Below are 25,296 nucleotides of genomic sequence, written 5' to 3' on the forward strand. Positions count from 1 at the left end.
CGCGGGATGGCTCGTCATTGGTTAATTTATCAATCACGTGGCTAATCTCAGCCAGTTAAATAGCGTCTTGCGATAAGCGTTTCGTTTACAAAGGACTAGCTATTATTATGCGTTCTTCTTTACTATTAGGGTAATGTCGGTCCCGGAAATTCTTCTCAAAAAATGTGTTTAAGTAATTTAATTAAAAAGTTGGTTAATGTGTGCGTCTGTGAAAAAGTTTGAAAGTTAATCGTGAGTGTTAATAAATATTTATTTTTATATTTTAATAATAGTTAACGGGAAACTTTCTTAGGTTTAGTTAAGCCTTGGTTTGTACCTCTACTAAAATTTTACAGAAATCAAAAGTAGACCAAAAACCCTAGGCCTATTTTATCAACCCAAATTACTCCCGATACCTGTACTTCAAAATTATCTTTGAATCTAATCTTTTAGGCAGTTTCATTAAGGTTTTGTGTGTTTAAATAAAAAATTGATGGTTGTCGTCACCAACAGCTTTTACATTCACAAACGTCTTAGTTTATGCAAATAGGTCAAATTATCGTGTTTACCCCATAGACTGGTCTAGTTAGTTAACTGTCACTTATTAAATTTTAATCTATTAGCTTAACGAATGAGAGGATTCACGTAAATTTACGGGATTTAATTTCCGCGAATGTAATGTCATGTTAGGCCTATTAAGAGATATCCTCTTCTAATATTTCAATAAGGAAGTTAATTGCTCAGTTTTATGTAAAATGCCTAGTAAAAGATATTGTCCGATGGTTGTGCAATAATTATTAAGTTAAAATCATAAATGTATTAGCTAAGCTTATATAAGTTTATTTTATATTTTGATACAGGCTCCTATAAAGATCAAAAACACTATACCCTATTTTAGTTCCCCCGATGTTGGTGTTATCTCTTTAGAATGAGAATATCTTTCAACAATGATTATCTCATTGTTTCCAAATGATTTCGTTTATGTTTCTGCGTACATTAGCTGATGACGAATAAAAAAGGCCTTTATAATAGGTACTAAACTGATTAGCTATAAAAATTTTGTTTTAATAAGGTGTAAAAAAAAAAAAGAACCTAATGTTCAAACAAATTCTAAAAAATAGTTTGTTTGGAAATCTATTTATTGGCAATAAACCAAAAACATGAGTGAGAATCCATCCAGCTTATTTGAGCTGAATGTTACTAGTAAGAATTTTAATATATTCCAATGGCTTCAATATATTTGTAACCTAACACTCTTCGACCTTCAGTTGTTTCGGCTAAGTTAAATTCAGCAGGGTTATTCAAACCTGATCCATATGTCGAACTTAGTGTTGATGGTGGAATTCCCATAAAGACTGAATATAATAAAAATACTTGTAATCCAAAATGGGGAGAACATTTCCCAGTGTAAGTTTTACACTTTAGGTCTTCGTGTTTCGGTTGAATATCTAAATCACAATTAAGGTTTAATATTTTTTTAGACTGGTTTCTCCCTATTCAAAACTACATTTTAAAGTTTACAATCATAGCTCATTAATGAAAGATGGTCTCTTAGGAGAGGGATTGTTGTATTTATATACTGTTTTGGTCAAACATAATGGTCAATGTGAGTTAGTGTAATATTTAAGTCCAAGTGTGATACTGAAGACGTAATTTTTTAGTGGACAAACTACCCTTGCCTATTGGCCTTAGTGGTGGAAAGGCTGGTCGAAGTTCCAGTTACTTGTTAACAGTTTTAGATGGTTTAAGAGTTGATTTATCTCATTATCCTCCAAGAGGTACTCAAGAAAGCACAGATGGTATGTTTCTATAAGAACCATCTTGGGTCATTACAGTACCGTGTAATATTGAGATTCATCCATCCATCCATTCTTAGGTCCCTCAGTGCCCCATCACTCTCAGTCCAATGGAAATATTCCATACACGCCCCCCATAACGCCACCGGTTAACGCTTTAATGGATATAATGGGTCAAAATAATGGTGAAGCCAGTGTTAGTGGGGGTGCCAGAATGAGGCCTCAAAGACGAGCCCCATTAGCTCCATCAGAAATAAATGGGTCCATGAATTCCTTTGTTGGATCAAATATGCCAGCTGGTTCAGGGGTTTTGTCTAGACAAGCCAGGGATTCGAGACATCAATCTTTACCAGCAGCTTTGAGCAATATTTCAGTTTCAGGAACAGGTATGTGTCTGTTTTGTTTTTGGGTTGTTCTTTGTGTGTTGTATTTTTAAACTAAACAACTTTAGAATCGCCACCAGAAAACGCAGCTCACTCAAGTCCATCTTCATCCGTGGCTACCCCTCATAGTCCTTCAGCTTCTATTTCAAATGGATCAGCCACTGGTGCTAATGGAGCTGTGGTTGGAGCGGCAGCGGTTGGAGGCGCTGTAGCTGGGCAGGCCTGCGCTTCACCCCCTAGTTTATCACCCGCTACTAGTCAACCTAAAACGACCAGCTCGGGGTTGCCAAGGCCATCAAATAGAGCGCCTCCGGCTCTCCCTCCGCCTAATAACAACAATGGCTTGCCAAATGCGGTTGTTCCTAATGCCACAGCCAGTCCACCACCACCACCGGCGGCGGTTGCTAATGGAGATGATGAACCATTACCACCAGGGTATTTATTATAAAATACACACCCCAATCATGATGATGATGACGGGTCTCATGACGCGTCTTTATAACACTTATAGTTGGGAAGTAAGATATGATCCATTCAATCGGAAATATTATGTTGATCATAATACCAGAAGCACAACTTGGGAAAGGCCTCAACCTTTACCTTCAGGCTGGGAAATTCGAAAAGATAATAGAGGGAGGGTTTACTATGTTGATCACAACACTAGAACCACAACGTGGCAAAGACCTACCGCTGAAAGTGTCCGCAATTTCCAACATTGGCAGTCTCATCAGGCGCAAGTTATGCAACAATGTCAACAACGATTTCTATATCATGTAAAAGAAACAACCCGCGAGTTTAACCTTTTTAACTTCTTTGGTTAATGAGTTAAAATCTATAGACGCCAGTGAAAGTGGATGACGATGACCCTCTAGGACCTTTACCCGATGGTTGGGAGAAGAGGGTTGACCATAACAACCGCGTCTATTATGTCAATCATAAAAATAAAACAACCCAATGGGAGGATCCTCGAACTCAAGGTCGAGAAGATCCATTACCTCCCGGATGGGAAATCAAATATACTGCTCAAGGAGTGAGGTATTTTGTTGACCACAACAATAAATCAACCACATTCCTCGACCCTAGGCCTGGTCGAACCATGCCTTTGGCCTATGAAAGAAATTTCAAATGGAAATTAACACAGTTTAGGTATCTTTGCCACGTAAGTCTAACAAAGGTTATTAATTATATCTTCTTCCTTTTTAATTAGACTAATTAATTTTAATTTCAGTGTAATGCCTTACCGAGTCACATTAAAATAACTGTCTCAAGACAAAATATTTTTGAAGATTCCTTTAGTCAGGTACTAAGTCTTAAAGGGAGGGTGAAGTGGAAAATCAAGTGATTTTTTATCGATTCTTCTTCAAATTATACGAACAGTCTGCACAGTGAAACATTCAGGAAATACTTCTGAATGATTTTAAAATTCAAATTAGGTTCAGATTTTAAGGATAATTTTAAACAAGGACTGCGGACCAATCGCGTAACGCCCTGCCTTTTTGTTAACAAAATTCTCGTGGCACGCATGCTCCATGTCTCGCGCCACAATTGTCACATCGCGCGCAAATTTTATCAATTCTCGCGATAAATTTCATTCGACACGGAGCATGCCTGCCATGAGAATTTTGTTGACAAAAAGGCAAGGCGTTACGCGATTGGTCGGAGGTCCTTTTTTAAAATTATCCTTAAAATCTGAACCTAATTTGAATTTTTAAATCATTCGGAGCTGGTATTTCCTGAATGTTTCACTATGCAGACTGGTCTTATAATTAGAAGAAGAATCGATAAAAAATCACTTGATTTTCCACTTCACCCTCCCTTTAAAGACTCTTCTGTTCTTGTAATTAGTGATTAGACTTTTAAGTAACTGATTAATTAATTAATTAATTAATTAATTATTCTTTTAGATAATGAAAGTTCCTCCTCACGAACTTCGAAGACGACTGTTCATTTCGTTTTTAGGGGAGGAAGGTCTTGACTATGGGGGCATTGCTAGAGAATGGTTCTTTATGTTATCTCACGAAGTTTTGAACCCCATGTATTGTCTTTTTGAATACGCTGGAAAGAACAATTACAGCCTTCAAATTAATCCAGCTTCGTCTGTAAATCCAGATCATCTACTTTATTTTCGGTTTATCGGTCGTTTTATAGCAATGGTAAATTATTTTTAAGATTAATTAAGACTTACTTTTGTTGTAATTAATCAAGTTTCTTCTTCACTCGGTGGAGAAAAAGGGAATGGAATTTTAATTTTAATACAATTTAATTTAATTAATTTATTTATTTTAGGCGCTGTTCCATGGTAAATTTATTTACAGCGGTTTTACATTACCGTTTTATAAGAGAATGCTGGGAAAAAAATTGACCATGAAAGATATTGAATCTATTGACCCTGAATTTTACAACTCTTTAGTTTGGATCAAGTCAGTTTTAAAACTTTAAATCAGGGGTGTGCGAGTACTCGTTAAGTTCGAGTACTCGGTTCGAGTATCGAGCCGAGTACTCGACTTGATACTCGATAACAACACATTGAGATACTCGAGACAGATTCGAGTAGCTTTTTTAACATCTTAAATACTCGACAAATACTCGAATCTGAGGCTTACAACTATAGCAGACGATGAGTTCATGATCATTTATTTTGAAAATCAGCCGTTCAATGTTTAATTGATCACTAACAATCTTTTTGAACTAGTTAGATGTTAGATAATTGAACATCTTCGTTCGTTATTTTCAAGAAATTTACAAAATTGCTACTCGACAAGTCAATATTTGAGACTCGATAATTAATTACTCGAAAGAACCAAAATTTGACCTATCTAAATACTCGATACTCGAAAGAATTTTTGGGACTCGGCTCGATACTCGATAAGAAATTAGTTTCGATACTCGGACTCGGCTCGAAACCGAAAAAACGGGACTCGCACACCACTGCTTTTAATATTAAAAGTTTTTCTTAGGTGAATTGTAAACAATTGTTTACGATAACTTTATAGAGAAAACAATATTGAGGAGTGTGGGTTAGAACTATTCTTCAGTGTTGATTTTGAAATTTTGGGCCAAATTCATTCCCACGAGCTCAAACCGGGTGGAGGAGAAATCAAAGTTTCCGAGGAGAACAAAGATGAATATTTGAGACTAATGACGGATTGGAGATTTTCTAGAGGACAAGAAGAACAAACTCGGTCCTTTTTAGATGGATTTAATGAAGTTTTACCCTTAGAATGGTTGCATTACTTTGACGAGCGCGAACTCGAGGTATTTTTTGTTATATTTGTTTTGCAGGTGACGGAGATTTACTAATTTGATTGTTGTGTTGTTTTTTTTTTTGTGTGTGTGTTTTTTTTTAATTTTTCAGCTAATGCTTTGTGGTATGCAAGAGGTGGATATAGATGATTGGCAACGCAACACAATTTATCGGCATTACACACGCAACAGCAAGCAAATAATTTGGTTTTGGCAATTTGTTAGAGAAACTGACAACGAAAAGAGATCTAGGTTGCTTCAATTTGTGACTGGTACATGCAGAGTTCCTGTTGGTGGATTTGCCGAGTTAATGGGTGCGTACATCATTTTTTTATTTATATCTCTGGAGTGTGGGATCGGGAATTATACAAATAAAAAAAATTAATTTGGAAATTATTTGAGGGGTGATGTAATTTTTGGAGCATTTAGTAAGCCTTGGTCATAGAAAAACTGCGTATCATTCCAACTTTCGCTCATTCTCATACTTTAACTCATCTGCCCTTAATTCTTAGGCGTAGTAACATTCAAAAGGCATTTAGAGAATGAAGTCAAAACTCGGTTTAGAAAAGTTTAGAGTACTCTTAATTATTGGAGTACGTCATAAGCCTTGGTCATAAAAACTGCTTGTCATTCCAACTTTCCCTCATTCTCATACTTTAACTCATCTGCCAATAATTTTTAGGCGGCGTAGTAACATTCAAAATTTAGGCAATAAAGTCAAAACTCTTTAGAAAAGTTTAGAGTACTCTTAATTATTGGAGTACGTCATAAGCCTTGGTCATAAAAAACTGCTTGTCATTCCAACTTTCCCTCATTCTCATACTTTAACTCATCTGCCAATAATTCTTTGGCGGCGTAGTAACATTCAAAATTTATACAATCAAGTCAAAACTCGGTTTAGAAAAGTTTAGAGTACTCTTAAGTCTTAATTATTGGAGTACGTCATAAGCCTTGGTCATAAAAAACTGCTTGTCATTCCGCCTTTCCCTCATTCTCATACTTTAACTCATCTGCCAATAATTCTTAGGCGGCGTAGTAACATTCAAAATTTAGACAATTAAGTCAAAACTCGTTTAGAAAAGTTCAGAGTACTCTTAATTTAATTATTTGAGTACGTCATAAGCCTTGGTCATAAAAAACTGCTTGTCATTCCAACTTTCCCTCATTCTCATACTTTAACTCATCTGCCAATAATTTTTAGGCGGCGTAACATTCAAAATTTAGACAATTAAGTCAAAACTCGGTTTAGAAAAGTTTAGAGTACTCTTAATTTAATTATTGGTGCACGTCATAAGCCTTGGCCATAAAAAAACTGCTTGTCATTCATACCAAGGCTTAAAGTACCTTTCTTTATATTTAACTCTTCTATCAATAATTTTACACGCGCGTAGGGAGTAACGGGCCGCAACGTTTTTGTATCGAAAAAGTTGGTAAAGACACTTGGCTTCCTCGTAGCCACACTTGTTTTAACCGGTTAGACCTTCCACCTTATAAAAGCTACGAACAGTTGGTTGAGAAATTGACGTACGCTATTGAGGAAACTGAAGGTTTCGGGCAAGAGTAAATAAATAAATAAACAAAAGTGAAACCAAGAACGCAAATCCCTTTTTAATTTCTCATTGTCAAAATCAAACAAGCTCTATCTCGCGCGTTCGCGTCACCTTTACAAAGATAAATAACGGATAAGACAAAAAAACAAAGAGATATAAGCCTATTACGAGTGAAAAAAAAATGGTATTTAAGTTTTTGTCTTCCCGAAGTTGAAAATCGGTATTTTATTCATAAGAAAAAGTAAAAAGTATTTGAATATAAAAAGGGGGAAATAAATAAATGAATATATATATGCCAGCGATGAAAGGAATGAGTTTTTAATAAAAGGATTAAAATTTAAAAAAAAAAGAAAGAGGATAACGTATTTTTTATTAATTAATTAATTATTATTTCAACGAAAAAAAAAAAGAATTAATTAATTAATTTATTCTTTATTAATTATATTTAAACATCTTAGTAGATATTATTTTTTAGACATATTTTTGTTTAGAAAGTGTAGAAAAATACTAGTTTAGAAAGAGCAAATTGCGGAAAATATATATTCATTTCGAGTAAAAAGGATTATAAACTAAGGCTTAGTTACTTTAGGTTTGTGAAAATAATTTATTTTTGGGTATTATTAACGTATTTAAGGTAAATCGTTTAACCATGGATGAAGGATGCGCGTGAGGAAATTTGTTTTCACTCTACAGGATAGGCAACTCCCTATCTCGAGCGACAGCTTATTCTGTATATACTCTATTACAACATCGGTTGTCAGCACGCGCAAAGCTATTTCTCTATGTAACGTAGCTTTGTACGTGCTGTCAAGAGACAAAAAACTTCAGGATCTTCAGGATTTAAAATATCCGCGAATTTTTAGCTCGAGTGCATGCACGGACCTCTAGGCCTTAGTTTCAAATACGTGTGAAATTACCTACAGCCTACTTCACGTATTTGAAACTAAGGTCTAGAGGTCCGTGCACTCGAGCTAAAAAACTCGCGGATATTTTAAATCCTGAAGATCCTGAAGTTTTTTGTCTCTTGACAGCACGTACAAACCTACGTTACATAGAGAAATATATTTGCGCGTGCTGACAACCGACGTTGTAACAGAGTGTATACAGAATATTCTGTCGTTCGAGATAGGGAGTTGCCTATCCTATAGCGTGAAAACAAATTTCCTCACGCGCATCCTTCATCCATGGTTTAACTTTTTACCCAAAACTGAATATTTTTCACAACTACAATCCTTTTTTTTTTAATAAAAACTCTTATAAAATTTGAAAAAATTTCCGCTGGAGACAAAAAAAAGGTAATGTTACGTTAAAAAAACATTCATGAGCCAAAGACAAATTTAAATTTTATGATTTTTTTATGAATGTTCTTTAAACGGAAATAAAAAAAAAATAAATAAAATAATAACGTATGTATAACAGAATGAAAGGAAGATAATTTTCTTTTGTTTTAATTAATTAAATTGAGACTTAAGGTTAAACGAAAATATTATAATTATTATTATTATTATTATTATTATTATTATTATTATTATTATTATTATTAAAAAGAAAAATTATTCCGCGCTTTGTAGTGAAGAAACTGAAATTTCTTTCCAATCGTATTTCTTAAAAAAATAAAATATATGATGTAAATAGTAATTAAGAAATAAGCTATGTTCTATAATGTTAATTAATTATATTCCAAAGTAACTGCAAATTAAACAAAATAATAATTAAAGTTTTAAATGAAATAATTAATTAGGCCTGTATTGATAAAAAAAACCAAAAAACAAATATCTCTTGTATTTGACCGTTTTTCTCAGCTCACTCGTTAATATTATACAATCAGAAATAATATTTGGCATTAATTTTTTTTTTGGGTTAAATTTAAAATTAATTTTTTAATTAAAAATTTAAAGATTTTAATTAATTAATTATTAATTATTAAGGAGAAAAACAAAGCCCCTCTGTCCCAGTAAATTTACACGTTTTAATTAATATTAAATTTAACCCCCCCCCCCCCCGCCCCAAATCCCTTCAAGAAAAATAATGTGAATTAAATTTAATTAAGATTAAGACAAAGATGTATCTATAAAAAAAAATATAGAATGTACAGCTATGTTTTTTGGTATTCTCTCTGGGAGAATAAAACTGAATTTCTGTAATTTTACTGTGTGAGAGACAGGTAAGCAACAGTTTACTAGTAAATAATTATTAGTTATACATTTTTTTCGTTTTTATTTTCGAATTATTTTCATACATTTAGGCCTAGGCCTACCAGGTGGTTCATACATTTAGGCCTAGGCCTACCAGATGGAGTGACTAAAGATCCGTCTATTTGTTGGTGCTAAGCCTACTGGTACATTTTCAAGTCCTACTTATATATTTATTAAGTTTATTTTAGTAAATTTAGTTCATTAAAAGAACAGGTTTGTAATAAATTTTACAAACACTCTTGTTTAGTTTTGTAATTAGGCCTAAATGTCTTTTTAATTTTCCAAGTTTTTCCCGCGTAATAGTTCATTTTTTGAAATCCGGCGTCTGATTGGCTGAAAAGCGGACGAATGGGAGGTTAGAAAGAAGCCAGTTTCTTTCCGGTTTTAATTTTACTCTCACTGTCTCACTTCTTGTCAAGTTTAATATGGCGGCGATGCTCTTTTACTCGCGTTCATTCGCTGCGGTATTTTTAAAGAATTTCGTGATATAATATCGGTGATTTTAATTCTTAAAGTAAATCTTAAAATCGTGTTTTAAATATACAAGTGCGTTTCGTTTTTACAACAATGGTCTGCGTGGAAGATATGCTATGTTTCTTCAAAAATTTGAACAGCGCTCTCCGCGTCGAAACGATATGTGGCCTATTCGAAATGTGTACTCCTTTCGAGCTTAGGTTTTTCTCGACCGTCTTGGAGGACTACGGGAAACGGGACTGTGTTCACGTCCTTAAGGAAGCCGAACAAAAACTCAATACAGAAAGCGAGATACTTAAATTAACTAATTTATCGGACCCCGTCGTTCGGAGTAATTTGTTAATTTCGCTCATATTAATCGAGTCTTCGAATCGGCTATGCGCTACTAGGATCTTCAACTTACTGACGGACGAACTTCAATCGGACAAGTTAACTTTAACGTTGCATTCCGACGAAAAATGCGCTAATGATATCGGATTAATGTTAACTTTGGCCACGCATCACCCCGCGTTTTCATTTCAACAACAAAGATTGCTTTCGGACAAACTTTTGAAGATCAGAGAAATCTTGGCATCGTCCGTTCCTTCTCAGGTAACGCCTTGCCTATGCAACTTTTTTTTTTACTTCGGAACTTCGGCAAAGTCCCGAAGCCAAGTCCTGTCTAATTTCGACAAAGGCTTATTGAAAATTCGTGGTTATCCAATGATCCGTCATGACTATTTTTGGCCTATTTTTTATAACTTTAGTCACGCTTTTATTAAAATTGTATTGGAAATGGCTTCTCTTACCAAATATAGGCATGATTGAAAATTAATTATTAATTGCTATTAATTTACGGCACTCATTACCATTAATAATGTTGATAGATTTAGATTAATGATTGGCATATATAATTTGGTTTTAGTTATGGTTTCTCATTACGTAACTGCATAGAGGTTAAGCTGATTTAAGAGCGGATTTGTAAATAGTGATAATTTCACCCCCCCCCCCTCAGAAGTGAAGTTTTCTTGGGTACCCATGGTTTTAGGGAAAGTATCCTTCCTCTCCCAAGGCCCGACTTTTTCAGGGTACCCTGTTTTTAGGGCAAAGTATCCTTTTTCTCTTCCCCCCCCCCGAATTATTCAGGATATCCTGGGTTTAAGGAGCAAGTATCCTTTCTCTCCTCACCCCCCCCCCCCCCGAATTTTTCAGGGATCCCAGAGTTTTCGAAGAAAGTATCCTTCCCCCCGAATTTTTAAGGGTCGTGGAAAGTATCTTCCCCCCCCCCCCGAATTTTTAAGGGAACCCTGGGTTTTCGTGGAAAGTATCCTTCCCCCTGAATTTTTAAGGGAACCCTGGGTTTTCGTGGAAAGTATCCTTCCCCCTGAATTTTTCAGGGATCCCTGGCTTATTGTGGGAGGTATCCTTCCCCCGCCCCGGTTTTTCAGGGATACCTGGGTCAGGGTTCGTACACGACCTGCAAAACCTGGAAAAGTCAGGGAAATTGAAAATGGGCCTAAAAGGTCAGGGAAAAATATATTGGAGGGAAATTTAAAGTTTGGATAACAGTATAAGGGTGACCAGAAAATGTGTTGTCTGAGGTATGACCAGAGCCTCAAATTCGCGGAGCTCGCTTCGCTCGCTACGGTTATTTATGATTGACTTAATGTTAAATTTAAACGAATTAATTGGCTAATTTTTGTAACAATAACTTGTGCAAAAATGTTTCGAGTGAATTTAGATTGGTTTTCATATATGTTCGCCATGTACGTTATTGCAAATGGTCAGGGAAATTTGTGGAATTTAGTCAGGGAAAACCTGGAAAAGTCAGGGAATTTCATTCCAAAAATTTTGTACGAACCCTGTGGGTGATACTCGACCCCTCCTAAAAATACTTTTTGAGGGTGTCCTGTGAACTTTCTTGGGTGTCACAGGCTCCCTGGAACCCCCCTATTTACAAGTCTGTTTCCGAGTATCAAAGAAATATTAAAATTTTTCCAGGAATATGACATTTACAACAATGCTTTATGGTCCGTTCCACCACAGCATTCAACTGGTCTCGATATCATACCAGGGGTTTTATCAATAAACCCTGGATTAGCAGTTACTACAGCTTACGTAACTGATTGGCCTCAAGATTTGACCGGTAGTCCATCTCCACCGTCAGTTGAACATCTCAGAGGTAGATAGAAATTCAATACCCTGTTCCCTATCCTTACATAATTAGGCCTAAAATAAATATAATAAAGGAGATAATAAAGAAAATTAGTTAAATCTGAATTAGTTAAAAAGAATTGCGTAGGTTTTCTGATAGATTTTGAATTATTTAGCTCAGTTAAGCAGCTTGGACTTGACTGGTATTGAAAAAAATCAAAACTATAGAATTAAAGTAAGGAATAGTTAATTAAGTTTGTAAATCGCGAAAGGTTAATTGTTAATTTTAAAATGAATATGTCATCTATTTGCAACTGAAAGGGTACATGGACAAATGGGAAAAGTTTTGAAGTCGTAAAGAGCTATTCAGAAATATATACATTGCATCAAAAGGTACACGAGTAACTGTTATAGTTAGGGCCCTTTGTAATAGCGAATCATGAAATTTTAAATAATTTAATTAAATAGTTGCTACAATATTCTGCGCAAACTACAATTGGTGACCCTGATAGTGTCATACCTCTAATATCATGTAAGGGTTAATTAATCAAGTTGAATAATTTATATTAGTTTGTTGGCGATTCTTTATAATATTGTATTGTGAATTTGAGCAGCACTAAGCGGTGGAGTTGATGATAACGACGCCATTTATAATCAATTGGCGGAGTTTCTTAGGTTAATAAAAATATATATATATATTTTGAAAGTTGTTGGTAGGGGCTCTGGAATAACTAACACTCCACCCCAATTTTTCAGGCACCTTTCGACTAATATCTCTTTCTTGAACCATGAATTGGTTCTAGCCTTCCTTAACCTTAAAAATATTCCAACCGCGCCTCTTTCAGTGGTCAATCCAATTTCGCCTTTGTATTCGGATGATAACATTCAGAGGCTTCGTTCGCCTCCTAGCCACAATACTTACGGTCAACAAACCGCCGCGTTTCAAACCGTTACTCCCTTGTCAGAGTTAGCTAATGTTGAAACTATGCCTCAGATTAATTCAACTTTGGCAGACTCAAGGTGAGATGATCAACTTCACTTCGTCTCCTTCAATTATCTTTTACGCCCTCCGAAAAATACCTCGAAATAGTTCTTAAACAAACCAAAACCGTCATTTTTAGGCCTTCTTCGAGACCTACAGCTTTGCCTTGTTCCTCTCCCGCAGCTTCACCCCTTTCCTCTCCCGTTTCTTCACCTTACGTTTCTCCTCCCGCTTCGGGAACCAGTTCTCGCTCAGCTTCTCCTTGGCAACAACATCATCAGTCGCAAATGCAGCAAACTTATAACAATAACGCCGCTTCGGGTGGTTCTTATAACCAGCCAGCAGCGTCTTACTACCATCGCTCCAACTCTTCTTCCGTAACACGTGCCTTGCGCTCTTCCTCCAAAACTGGCGGCGGAAATCCCAATAACTGCGGAAGTAGTAGTAGCAGCAGTTCATCGGGATACGGCAACAATACACCCAGCGGTGGCCAAGTCTCGTCGCGTACAAACAGCAACAGCGACTCCTCCAAGGTAGGAATGCGTCAAAAATGCGGCGAAAACTTGCTGGAACAACTTCTAACAAAGGAAAGGCTAAGGAAGTACATTGATAAGCTGAGACCCTTCAGAATTGTCGAGGTACTATCACAATTTAGATAAAATGTACCAATATCATCAGTTTATTTATTTGACCGAGTTTATTACTGGTACATTATAAAATTTTAGCTTTCGTTTCAGCTAAAAGCAATTTTTGCTTCATTTCTTTAAGCTAAATCCCCCCCCCCCCCCCGGAAACAATTTTGTTATAAGTTTTATCGTTCAAGTATTATCATTTTTCGTTATATTTCTTTATAAGAACCAATAGAGTTTTTATAGAGCAGCTGGTAACCTTTGTAAAAACTCGCAATTGGTGTACTTTTTAAACTCTTCGAACTTGATTTGTTTCCCCAGTTTCAAATTTTATTTATTAAGTTGAAAATTGAAACCAAACTTTTTCCGACATTATGTAAGTTTCTTCGTTTGTAAATTAGTTACAGGATATGTCCATTGAAGAATTAGAAATTATGGGTCTTCAAAAAGGTGCTGCGGGGAAGTTAAAGAAACTTCTACATAGTATAGATAGGTAACTATAAAAAAAAACCCGCTCGAAACCAAGGATAATTGGGTCAAGGAGGATGCGTAATCTGAGGGAAATCGGCACGCTAACTGTGGAACGACTTAGAAAATGGGGAAGGAATACTCGGGAAAATGGCGGACTGTCTACCTTAGACGAATCAGGAAGACTGTCCGGTCTATTCTTCCCCCATTTTCTAGCGTACCACCGGACCCGCGTCGTTCCATAGTTGTTAGCAGGCTGGGAAATAGCACACTTCCTCTGGTCCAAAACCAGTTTATTAATTGCTGGGACTAGTTTTTTAATTCAAGAAGTGGGGGTTACTGGTCCTCGGGACCAGTTTATTAATTGCAAATCTATTGGAGAGCAAAGGCTGGGACCAGTCCGGAGACCAGTAAATTATTTCAGACACTAGGGGGTCACTGGTCCAAAGGACTAGTTTAAAAAATATCCTTATTTCCCAGCCTGGTTGTTAGTGTGCCGATTTCTCTCAGATTACGCATCCTTCCCCATCATCCTTGTCGAAACAGAGGTTCGAAGTATCGTTCGTCATATTGATCCCTGGATTTGGTATGATTGTTTCTATAAAAGGAATAATCCACCAAACGGGGCCAATGTATATCATAATCACAATCATCAAAATCGCAAACAACAGACGCAACCACCAGTAACTTCTAGTCACGGTAATAATAATCCAGTTGGTTGTGGTGGTGGTGGTGGTAATGCCTTGCCGCCCTCGCAACTACCTTCAACGTACAATTTCTCTCCGTCGTCGAGACAAAGGAGCGAAAGTTCGCCCTCTTGCTCAGAGTATTCCAGTCCTCCGCCCAGTCCCCCTCTTCTAGAGGGCATACAAGGCCAAAATACGCAACTCAATAGTCAAACCAGTTCGAGTTCAGAGGAGAATCTAACTTCCGATCAATGTGAGCCCCCTCCTGTTTTGAATTTTGTATTTGTTCCTGACAGTAGAAACCCAATAGTCCATTGCTTATTATAACTTTGTGTAGTTTACTAAAGCATTTTACAATGTCGTGAAGATTCCGTTTTCTTAATGCTGTTCTACTTTTTTTTGTGTCCATCGACTATAAATAGGTTCACCAATGGCCAAGAATGGTCGCGTTTTGAAAGCGTCCGCAACAGCCCCGGTTAGTTTTGTTAACAGTGCGACGTACACTGCCGTGACTACCGCGACGATACCCAATAGTACGACTCACAATTACGGGGTTTCAAATGTTGTCAATAATTACGCGAACGCGGTGGCAGTCTCTTTCCAAATACCATCTAGACAAACTAACGGTTTGCCCGAGAATCCATCTCCAATTGTAACGACAGCTCCCATGATGTTGCATCCGTTCAAGCCCAATTCATTGCAACTGAATCAGAATAGTTCCTCGTTATCGAATCGTTACAATCTCGCGCCAATTATATTCAACCCCGCGTTAATGGGGGCCACTTGTAACACTTCAGTCCCACCACCGGGCTTGCCTCGACCATCTCATTTGAACGCCGGTGTCACGTTGCCTCAGAATGGTCAAGGACAAGGCATGATGCCATTCGCTGGTCCCTCAAACGCACCGCCTCAAGCGAGAAACCCGACTCTTATGAGGAATGGTAGTAACGGTGGAGGTTCTGTTACGACAGTTACTTCGATGCACGGCAATAACCACGGTTCTCATCGGTATACTCCTCCCAAGAGTCACGCTATTGTGTCCAGTTCAGTGGTGGTTGATAAGAATTTAATGCCATCTCAAAATCAAGCTCCGCCTCAACAAACGAATTCGCCGCTTCCCACCGTTCCCGATATGATGCCCTACATGATCTTTACTCAACCACCGCCGCCGGTACCTTCCAGTGTGGCCGGAAATATAATGCCAATTAATTGCCCAAGTAACTGTAGTTGTTCTACTCCCGTCTCATCGACGATGGGTCCTTCTTTAAGCCCTTCTGGCGTTGTGCCAACGGCGCCCCCCAATCAACCAGTAGGAACCCTGACAAATGGCGGAGGTGGCGGTGGACCTCCAGTTGCTGTGACTGTGCCTTATCACCATAGTTACATGCATGTCTACCATCCTCATGCCCTGCAGTTTATGACGACGCACGCCGGTTGCGCTGGCGGTGTTAACAACTTCATTTCGGCTACTTTACCTACCCATTTTAGTTACCCCTTACCCAATGGTATGAATGTGACGAGTGGAGCCTCGCAGAATGCCGCCACTCATCACGAGTTATTGTACAACAGTCCGCTGTTTCCATTGATAGCTCCCCCGGGTACCACGCCTAACGGGGCTTGTTCCAACACTTTACAGAATACCCCTAACGTCCAACAAGGGACGCTACCTCCTAACGCCACTACCATAGTTCCGCCCTTTCCCGGTGTTCCTTTCCCACAAACCATGAAGGTAGCCACTTGTTACAATTGCGGCCTAACTGGCCATAGAGGACCCGATTGCAAAGAAAACACCGCTGACGATAGCGCTAAGAGTAATAGTTAGTCCAAAGAATGTAAGCCTAATTAAAAATTAGGCTTTGTTTTGGTTACAACCCTTGATACGATGATAGATGTTTGGAAATTTTAGACCAGGAAAGGGCTCGTTAAAAGTTGAAATAAGATGGTTTATACGCGTGAGAATGTGGTACCTAAGGTGGATATAGTGGGCCATGACGTAACGAGAACTATAGCCGCAAACCCGGGGTGCCAGTCTTAAGGGAATCTATATAAACAAAAGGCGTGATAAAGCTTTTAAACTATTAACGAAATAAAGATCTTTAAACAAAACATGACGCAGTTGCCTAAAGTTGATTTTTTTTAGAGACAGATATGGATTACAAATACAAAACTAACTATAATTAACACACCGGCTCTAGCTCAGCTGTTGTGACGTATTTAATAAACGAGTGGGGAGAAAAATAATCTATTTAGATTCTTTTTGTAAATAGTGTAGTACCAAAACAAAGTAAATATATATGAAAAATGTTAATTTTATTGAAAACTACAAAAGAATGCTCTTTAATGATAAGTAATATGCAATTGTGATAGACACTTAACACGTACGTTCTACGAAATAGGTATAGATACAAAAAGAAGAAAACAAAATTGAAAAATATCCAGGTTTAAAAATAATTAAATAAATAAATGCAAAAGTGATATTAAATTAAATTAAATTAAATTAATTAGCCTTATTCCTGATCAACGCCATCTACCCATAGCGGTGACTTTGAGAACTACTGTAAGCGGCAAGCCAATCAGATGTCGCTAAAATCTGGTGACGTCATTTTTGGTAAGACCCGAGAGTGCCAGTCAGTGACGTCACCAGATTTTAGCGACATCTGATTGGCTTGCCGCTTACAGTAGTTCTCAAAGTCGCCGCTATGGGTAGGTGGCGCTGATCAGGAATAAGGCTAATTGACTACAAAAATGTTGTTGAGGGTTTTTCGCTCATCTATGCAAAAGCTATTAAACCTTAATAATAATAATAATAATAATTTTTGCCCTTGGATGTTAACGTAACGTAACGTACGTGAAATCTATGTCAGCGATGAAGAAAAAAAAGTTTTAAAACCATCGTCTTTAATTAATTAAAAAGAAAACGCTATATTAACGTGTAAAATGTTTTTAAGTGTTTAATCTGCTGACATCGAAAGTAAGTAAACAAACAAACAAACAAACGTCGTATGATATAAAAATATACCCAAGGCAAAAACAAAACAACACAACAAACCAACAAAAAAACGTGCGTGCCAGTTATTTGTTATAAGAAAAAAATAAATACCGAAAAAATATATTAAAAAAAAAAAAAGAATTAACGCCAACAAACAAACAAACAAATACAAAAGAAACTCGTGTTTTAAATCTAGTGCCTCGTAGAACTAAACGTAAACAAAAAATATTATATTTAATGAAAATTTCTTGAGTTTTTATATGAGAAACGGGAAAATTATAAACTAAACTTCAAAAAAAAACACACGAAAAAAAGATTGATAGGGTGCACGTAATCTGTTTTAAAAGAAAAGACTATTACCGTAAAGAAATTATCGAGACAAAGAAACCTGGTGGTAAGTCGTAAGTAAGTCTTTGAGATAAAAATATCAGTGCGGGTTTTATTTCTTCGATGAACTGAAAGTACGATCATGAGTTTACAAATTGGTTTTGTTTTTAATTTACTCCCATTCCTAAGTTGTTTATTTATTTTTTTCTTTTTGCCATATCAGATAGTTAAGTACTTGAAACAAACAAACAAACAAACAGACAAACCCCTTAGATGAAAATAATTATCACCAAACTGAGATTTAAAATTAACAAGACGACGTCTTTGTGTACGTCATTCTAGTGCCATTTATTATGTGTGTCTAGTTAATCTGAGCTAGTTCGAAGAATTTTTTTAAGCTCGGAAACGATTCAAACGAAACCTTTCGATCTTTGAAGGTTTTTAAAAGCTTCTTTAATCGTAGCCCTCTATCTCTCTCTCTCTCTTTCCCAGCTAAGCTTAAATTACGAAGGCAACAGTTGAAGCCAGATATAATAACAATATGTCACGATTTAAACGCAAAGTTTTGGGAATTACGCGACGTGGTTTAAGTCAAATTTGACTTGAAAGACGTAGGCCTACTCGTCTATAATATTTCACAGTCAACACGTACTAATCATTAATTAAAAGTTTGGATTAAAACTAGAACTTCTCAAAAATACTAGACACGCAATTAAATTATTTACTATATTAATTTAATTTTAAACGTGATTTTTTTCCGTTAATTCACTCTCAATGCAATCTCTCCCTCCCCAACCCTCTATCTCCAAATCTACCGGAGTACCGGTAAAATCAATCAGGTTATTGGTTAATTAATTAATTAAATTTTAAACTATAAATCCATATTTTATTCATATTAAATTTAAAAAAGATTCCATTTTATTTACAACTATATATATAATGAAAAGAATTGGTTAATGGCATTCTATTTTTAGCCTATTTTGATTTAAACTAAATTACATAAATTGATTCCTTTTTTTTATAAATAATTATATATTTAAAATTATCCGGCTGATCTTTATAATTTACTGGGGTTTTTCTTTATTGGTACGAGTATATCGTTACCTAGTCAGGTGTAAGACAAAGAAAAGTGGCATAAATATCTATAAAAAATAGCCCAACTCAAACATAACATAAGTCACTGAGCGTAAACGCTATAAACGTTATAGTCAGGTACCGATGCAAACTATATAAACTAAAACTCTGATAGTTGTATTTATTTTATTTTATTTGTTATTTTCCCCCCGTCAATTATTTGTTTTTGTTTTTTTTTTCCATAATTATATTATATATATTTGTTTTTTTTTCCTTAAGTTATTTTTTTAGGTTAGGCGCGAAATTAACAGTACTTTAACGCAGATAAAGTTTAATTAAATTAAATTAAAGTAATAATTAGTTACCAACGGATGAATTCACGATATTTAAAAAGAAAAACGAATAATTGAAACAGGTTTTTACGATCAATGAATATGATGATGATGATGATGATGACCCGCGTGTAAATATAATATATAGACAATTAAAAAACAAAAACCATTGCGAAATGAAAGCAAGCAAACAAACAAACAAACAAACAAACAAATAAAAAAAAATAGTAAAATGAATTGAAAAATGAAAAATAAAAAAAAATTAAATTAAAAGAAGATAAGTGCTTAAAAACTACGACGACGTTAACGACAAATTAATTTGTTGTATATACACATCTTACATACACACACATACTCTGGTGTGACGTCACGCTACGGGAGGTTGTTTTTTTTTTTTTTTATTTTTTTCCTGATATAAATTGGTGCTTTATGTCGGAAAAATATATTGAATTGAAACATTTTAAAAGACGAAAGACTAAATTAGGTATATTTTACTTTTTCCCCAATTGGTTTTTTTTTCTACGTTATGATTGGGATGAAATTCTAAAATACTACAAACAAAATATATTTCTAGGACTTGGTAATTATTTTACTCAGTGAGAATACAAAAAAAAAAACAAATTATTGTACCAAAGTGAGTCTTGGAGTAAATAAAAGTTGATAATGCGTCTTACAAAGTAAACCTAAGTGTTGTACACTGCATCTTGTAAAGTAAAGTCGACAATGCGTCTTGCGAAGTAAAAATAGGTCGACAATGCGTCATGCAAAGTGAAAATATTATAAGTCGACACTGCGTCATGCAAAGTGAAAATATTATAAGTCGACACTGCGTCATGCAAAGTGAAAATATTATAAGTCGACACTGCGTCATGCAAAGTTAAAATAAGTTGATACTGCGTCTTGCTAAGTGGAAATAAGTCGACACTGCGTCATGCAAAGTGGAAAAAGTCGACACTGCGTCATGCAAAGTGAAAAAAGTCGACACTGCGTCATGCAAAGTGGAAATAAGTCGACACTGCGTCTTGCAAAGTGGAAATAAGTCGACACTGCGTCTTGCAAAGTGAAAAAAGTCGACACTGCGTCATGCAAAGTGAAAATGTCGACAATGCGTCATGCTAAGTGAAAATATGTCGACACTGCATCATACAAAGTGGAAAAAGTCGACACTGCGTCTTGCAAAGTTAAAGTATGTTGACAATTCGCCTTCCAAAGTATTAGTCAACATTAACAATGCGTCTTACAAAGTAGACTTTCGTCAACTTCAACTTTTAAACGTGTAGAAATAACTTCACTTCATTATCTCTTCAGTAATGTAAATTTTATTAATGCACAAAATATTTTACAAAATTGGTTTTCGCTTTGATTTTTTATTTCCAGTTCTTTTCCCATTAATATTAGGATTAGTTTTTTTGGGTGCCGATGTCTTGCCTCTGTTGCCAAGTTTTCCAGCTCTGGTGTAGATATCATTTCTAGCAAAGGGAGAGGATCTGACTTCAAAAGCGGGATCAAATATGTCAACTATATCTTTGCCGGCCTTAGAAGCTCTATTGTGTGGTAAAGGTTGATCCTCACAAACTATGGGGTTTATAGAATGTTTTCCACCCTTTGGCATTGGCAGAGAATACTGCAAGAATAATTGGTTCAAAAAATGTTTCGAGCATTTTTTATTTTTAGGTGTTGTTCTTTACTCTAGTTCCTCGAATATTAATGGGTCTTCTAAAGTTTAAATGAATTGTTTTGTTTCCATCTTCACTGATGGAAACTGCAACCCTTTTCAATGTTTTATTCCCGCATTTGGGACAGAATTGTTTAGTCATTATTGAAGTTGTTCTATGAGTAAAAATGTTTTCGATCAGTGATTAGCTTATGTTTAGTGATCTGTGACTTCATTGTTTGTTTGTTTACCCAAAACACGCGTAACATCTTAGTATAAATGTTTTGGCTTGCTTAATAAGCAAACCATCTAATGAAATTACGTTAATTCCTATTTGAATTAAAACGTTTTGCATAGCAAAATCGGTTGTTAAACAAGCAACTTCAACATCAGTTGATAGTGTATCTAAAGCTCCCATTTTCCTTCTAGCTTCTTCTAGATTATCCGGAGTAATCCAGGTATCTTCTTCGTCACTAGATTGCGAATCGCTTTGATAACCTTCTTCAGGTTCATTGGTTATGCTAAGTTCGCTAATTTGTTTCTCTGCAGATTCAATATTTTCATCATCTTTAGTTGGTTTCTCTGCAGATTCAGTATCTTCAGTTTGTTCATCTTCATTGTCTTCAACTTCTTCATCATTAGGTACGTAAAATCCGACAATAGATTTACCCAATTCTTTTACAAAAGAGTTTGAGATTTGGTTGCATTTTACGGGTTCGGTACGTATCTTTTCAGTCCCTAGCTTTTCTTTGTGTAAGTGGTAGGCGAGAGCTAGTACTTTTATATCTGTCGCGGATAAACTGGAGTAATCTCCAGTTTTCTTACTGAATTCCGTGACTGTTTATTAGCGAAAATGTGGTTAGTATGGTTTGATGAAAAATTTGCTTGTTTATATAATACCAAAAAGGATATCTTCTGCCGAAGGCGTTTTATATTCTAATTGATATGGGAGTACTTGTAGACGTTGTTTTGTGGCTTGATCTCTTATTTCATTTACAACTTCAGGAAGTGTGAATATATTTCTTCCAATTTCCTTTACAGAAAGTTAAAATTTAATTAATTTAGTTTTAGTTTCATGATGGTGACGGGGTGATCCATAACATAACCACGTGGACAAATATTTGTGGCCAAGGCTTATTTTTAATATGGATTTTACGTATGAATTGAAGGTAAATACTATAATTTTTTATTTTAAAATACAGACTAATATCTTACTTCTAATTTAGCATTCCTTATAAATGCTCCAGAATCCACTATTAAAAAATTAATTAAAGATTTTTCATCCTTAGCTCGGGCGACGTCCTCCATTTTATCGGCAATAAAAATATAAATGTATGGGAAATTTCCCCTTTAGTTCGTTTCAGTTCAGTTCAGTCTTTTGCGAGGTATTAGGAAAAAACCCAAATTTGCTTGTTGTGAAGAGACACTCACAGGCTGACTGTGTTGTCTGCTTCCCGTTTTGACAGTGCGAAAGGCACGTGTTTTGTAATCCCCATAAAAGTTTAATTAAATTTAATTACACGTGTTTTGTAATTCCCATAAAAGTATAATTAAATTTAATTAACTAAATTTAAAATAACTCTAAATGGAAACTGGGGAACCTGTACGACGACTTAGCAGTGCAAAGCCAATTAAAATGGAAGGAAATTCAATGGAACCGAGACCTTTCAGTCGAAGCGCCACATCAACCCCAATTGCAACACCGGAGTTATCAGTGGAAACTGCAGATATTAAGAAGCCACGGTCGCGAAAAGGTTCCTTTTTATAGTTTATTCCAATTAATAAAGCCTAAGTATTTAAATATGCATGAACATAGCCCCAGAGTTGCCAGCAATGGAGAGGCGCAATTGGCTTATTCATTTGCACTATGTCAGAAAAGAGTTTGATATATGCAAAACGTTGATTCAAGAACAACTTGACGAGACCCATGGCATGTGTGAATACGCCTTATACATCAAAGGATTAATATTGCGTCAAGAAGGGTTCATTCAAGAATCGCTGGAACTTTTTCAAACTTGTTCAGTTCTCAATGCATCCAGCGAACATCTTAAACAAGTCGCGAGGTCATTGTATCTCCTTGGTCGCCATAGAGCTGCCATTGACGTTTATGACGAGGCCGCCAGACTTTGCTCAAAAGACTGGGAGATTTGCCATAATCTTGGAGTTTGCTACATGTTCCTTGAGAAATTTGACGAGGCCAGAGACCAGTTTCAACAAGCATTGCAACTGAGACCTCATGAACAAACGTTTTCATCTCTGGGCAGACTTAGTTTGCTTCAAGGTGACCTTAAAGGAGCCATCACAGTTTACCGTCGTGCTGTTGAGTTGAGTATTAGGGCCTTAGCAGTTAATTTTGTAGGCCTTTGTACCATTCTTCAGAAGTTAGGCCTAATGAACCAATAACCTTTTCTTAATTCCAGACTCTATCCTGAAAATGCGGACTTGGGTACCAAACTTGGTCTCCTCTACATGCAATGCGGAATGTACCAAAAAGCCTTTGAACGTTTAGGTTCTGCCTTAACCTTTGACCCTACTTGCGTGGCAGCCATCATGGCTGCCGGAAGTATCATGCAAGCTCATGGAGACTATGACGTTGCTTTGTCTAAATATCGTATTGCAGCTGCAGTCATTCCGGAAAACGCGGCATTATGGAATAATGTTGGAATGTGTTTCTTTGGCAAGAAAAAATACGTTGCCGCTGTCAGTTGCCTGAAAAGGGGAAATTATTTGGCCCCTTTTGATTGGCAAATCTTGCATAATTTGGGATTGGTTCACTTAACCATGCAACAGTTTGCATCTGCCTTTCATTTTTTAAGCGCTGCTGCTAACTTGAACCCACAGTGTGGTCGAATCTACATGCTTTTAGGAAGTATGTCCATCTATGTCGTCCAGGGTTTAGGTTTGGGATTAAGTTTTTCAAAAATTCTGGTTGTATAGTTACCCTGCGTTACCTGGAGGACACAATGAACGCTAAGAATGCTTATGAACAAGCAGTTCGTCATGATCAGTAAGTATATAAAACCCAAACCCCGTAACCCGACTCTTCCACCCAAGTTTTCCAACTTCCAATCCAAGGCCGCTGCCAAGGCTTAATGACAAAGCAATTTTATAATTTTATTTTTAAAGCGGCTTTATACATCCAAGGCTTAATGACAAAGCAATTTTATAATTTTATTTTTAAAGCGGCTTTATACATCCAAGGCTTAATGACAAAGCAATTTTATAATTTTATTTTTAAAGCGGCTTTATACATCCAAGGCTTAATGACAAAGCAATTTTATAATTTTATTTTTAAAGCGGCTTTATACATCCAAGGCTTAATGACAAAGCAATTTTATAATTTTATTTTTAAAGCGGCTTTATACATCCAAGGCTTAATGACAAAGCAATTTTATTTTTAAAGCGGCTTTATACATCCAAGGCTTAATGACAAAGCAATTTTATTTTTAAAGCGGCCATTTTCTATCCATGCAAAGCTTAATGACGAGGCGATTTTTTTAAAACTTTTCTATAGGAATGACCCCATGATTTTCTTAAACTACGCCATATTCTTACATAATCTGAACGAACAAGAAGCAAGCATGGATTATTTTCGAAAATTTATCGCTGGTTACATTAAGAACCAAAAACTGGGGGCAACAGAGGAAGATCAGGTTGTAGAAACGGCTAATTTATTGGCTGATGTCTTGAACTTGAAGGAGGAATTACCATGGCACAAACATCCACGACCCGTCTCCGCCATCACTGTCCCTCCAACATTGACATCTCAACAATCACTGGATGAGGAAGTCACTATCCCAAAAGTGATTTAAAATAAATTAACTACTAATGTGATCTGTAATCTAGTCAAACCTTTTTCACAACGTCACAACAGACAAACACTAGTCACAAAAATGGTACGTGAAATTTTATTTTTTAATATATTGTGATGTCAAATGTCAAATAAGCTTATCCGTCCAAGTAGAGAAAGTTTTAAGTATTTAATATTAATTTTTATTGTAAATGACATATCACAATCGTATGCTTTTTACTAATTCTGTACAAATGTTACAAAAACATTAAAAATAAGAAATCGAATAAAAAAATTTATTTAAAACTAACTAAAACTATATAGTTAATTTGTTTGATTAACCAAACTTGTACTTAATAAAGGAAAAAATCAGGTAACGTAACTTATTATACCTTAAAAGGACGGCCTTCTTCTAAATATAAAAGGGAAATTATTAAAAAAAATACATTTATTAAAAAATAATTAGCATTTAATTAGTCTTAAAAACGAGGACTACTGCGCCACCATTGCTTTAGTCACGGCTTTAGTGACGCATGCTGGTCAGCCCCTCTTGGATTGGTTGAATTCTCATTGGCTGAGAGTCTCAGCCAATGAGAATTCAACCTGAGACTG

The 25,296-nt window shown here is 35.9% G+C and overlaps 4 protein-coding genes across 12 annotated transcripts; 3 read left to right on the top strand and 1 right to left on the bottom strand.

The window, feature by feature from the left end:
• The first annotated feature begins 76 nt into the window (after positions 1 to 76).
• Su(dx) (WW domain containing E3 ubiquitin protein ligase suppressor of deltex) lies at positions 77 to 9,153 on the top strand. Of its 5 annotated transcripts, none has more exons than XM_089838000.1 (16): positions 77 to 231; positions 840 to 1,011; positions 1,101 to 1,182; positions 1,248 to 1,386; positions 1,461 to 1,585; positions 1,641 to 1,778; positions 1,856 to 2,161; positions 2,227 to 2,593; positions 2,670 to 2,931; positions 2,997 to 3,317; positions 3,387 to 3,458; positions 4,063 to 4,311; positions 4,445 to 4,578; positions 5,152 to 5,413; positions 5,514 to 5,715; positions 6,793 to 9,153. In XM_089838000.1, the coding sequence occupies exons 3-16, from the start codon at positions 1,140 to 1,142 to the stop codon at positions 6,963 to 6,965; spliced, it is 2,793 nt and encodes a 930-aa protein (XP_089694126.1). In that variant the 5' UTR covers positions 77 to 231; positions 840 to 1,011; positions 1,101 to 1,139; the 3' UTR covers positions 6,966 to 9,153. The 5 variants fall into 5 exon arrangements, with proteins under 5 accessions (XP_089694126.1, XP_089694130.1, XP_089694127.1 ...); XM_089838004.1 differs by having other exon boundaries at positions 2,239 to 2,593; XM_089838001.1 differs by having other exon boundaries at positions 94 to 231; positions 878 to 1,011.
• A 387-nt stretch (positions 9,154 to 9,540) lies between these two features.
• Positions 9,541 to 21,732, top strand: LOC149677037 (uncharacterized). 4 transcript variants are annotated; one of them, XM_089837993.1, is made up of 11 exons: positions 9,541 to 10,211; positions 11,601 to 11,781; positions 11,930 to 11,988; positions 12,075 to 12,146; positions 12,222 to 12,285; positions 12,368 to 12,428; positions 12,510 to 12,773; positions 12,875 to 13,373; positions 13,766 to 13,857; positions 14,440 to 14,771; positions 14,941 to 21,732. In XM_089837993.1, exons 1-11 carry the CDS (start codon positions 9,714 to 9,716, stop codon positions 16,338 to 16,340), a joined length of 3,522 nt encoding a protein of 1,173 aa, XP_089694119.1. In that variant the 5' UTR covers positions 9,541 to 9,713; the 3' UTR covers positions 16,341 to 21,732. The 4 variants fall into 4 exon arrangements, with proteins under 4 accessions (XP_089694119.1, XP_089694118.1, XP_089694120.1 ...); XM_089837992.1 differs by having other exon boundaries at positions 12,368 to 12,773; XM_089837994.1 differs by having other exon boundaries at positions 12,368 to 12,773; positions 12,875 to 13,268.
• On the bottom strand, positions 20,537 to 22,236 carry LOC149677038 (RNA-binding protein NOB1). The gene is made up of 5 exons (XM_089838018.1): positions 22,110 to 22,236; positions 21,795 to 21,927; positions 21,146 to 21,731; positions 20,929 to 21,070; positions 20,537 to 20,864 (listed from the first exon to the last, which is right to left on the bottom strand). The coding sequence occupies exons 1-5, from the start codon at positions 22,200 to 22,202 to the stop codon at positions 20,580 to 20,582; spliced, it is 1,239 nt and encodes a 412-aa protein (XP_089694144.1). The 5' UTR covers positions 22,203 to 22,236; the 3' UTR covers positions 20,537 to 20,579.
• BBS4 (Bardet-Biedl syndrome 4) lies at positions 21,926 to 25,139 on the top strand. Of its 2 annotated transcripts, XM_089838011.1 has the most exons (6): positions 21,926 to 22,063; positions 22,512 to 22,648; positions 22,711 to 23,218; positions 23,315 to 23,763; positions 23,832 to 23,901; positions 24,409 to 25,139. In XM_089838011.1, exons 2-6 carry the CDS (start codon positions 22,531 to 22,533, stop codon positions 24,704 to 24,706), a joined length of 1,443 nt encoding a protein of 480 aa, XP_089694137.1. In that variant the 5' UTR covers positions 21,926 to 22,063; positions 22,512 to 22,530; the 3' UTR covers positions 24,707 to 25,139. The 2 variants fall into 2 exon arrangements, with proteins under 2 accessions (XP_089694137.1, XP_089694136.1); XM_089838010.1 differs by lacking the exon at positions 21,926 to 22,063 and having other exon boundaries at positions 22,390 to 22,648.
• The last annotated feature ends 157 nt before the right edge of the window (positions 25,140 to 25,296 follow it).

This window comes from Phalangium opilio, unplaced genomic scaffold (genome assembly GCF_054372755.1).
Source record: "Phalangium opilio isolate 3A_F unplaced genomic scaffold, DU_Popi_V2 ptg000045l_1, whole genome shotgun sequence".
Lineage (NCBI taxonomy): Eukaryota > Metazoa > Arthropoda > Arachnida > Opiliones > Phalangiidae > Phalangium > Phalangium opilio.

Bases quoted from the DNA above. Each gene is read 5' to 3' on its own strand.
- LOC149677037 (XM_089837992.1), top strand. From the start codon at position 9,714: ATGGTCTGCGTGGAAGATATGCTATGTTTCTTCAAAAATTTGAACAGC. The intron at 12,286-12,367 runs GTAAGGGTTAAT...GAATTTGAGCAG, and splicing joins TGTCATACCTCTAATATCAT to CACTAAGCGGTGGAGTTGAT. The intron at 13,374-13,765 runs GTACTATCACAA...TTTGTAAATTAG, and splicing joins GACCCTTCAGAATTGTCGAG to TTACAGGATATGTCCATTGA.
- BBS4 (XM_089838010.1), top strand. From the start codon at position 22,480: ATGGAAACTGGGGAACCTGTACGACGACTTAGCAGTGCAAAGCCAATT. The intron at 23,764-23,831 runs GTATGTCCATCT...CTGGTTGTATAG, and splicing joins AATCTACATGCTTTTAGGAA to TTACCCTGCGTTACCTGGAG. The intron at 23,902-24,408 runs GTAAGTATATAA...ACTTTTCTATAG, and splicing joins CAAGCAGTTCGTCATGATCA to GAATGACCCCATGATTTTCT.
- LOC149677038 (XM_089838018.1), bottom strand. From the start codon at position 22,202: ATGGAGGACGTCGCCCGAGCTAAGGATGAAAAATCTTTAATTAATTTT. The intron at 21,732-21,794 runs GTATTATATAAA...GCTAATAAACAG, and splicing joins GGCAGAAGATATCCTTTTTG to TCACGGAATTCAGTAAGAAA. The intron at 21,071-21,145 runs GTAAACAAACAA...TTTTACTCATAG, and splicing joins AGATGTTACGCGTGTTTTGG to AACAACTTCAATAATGACTA.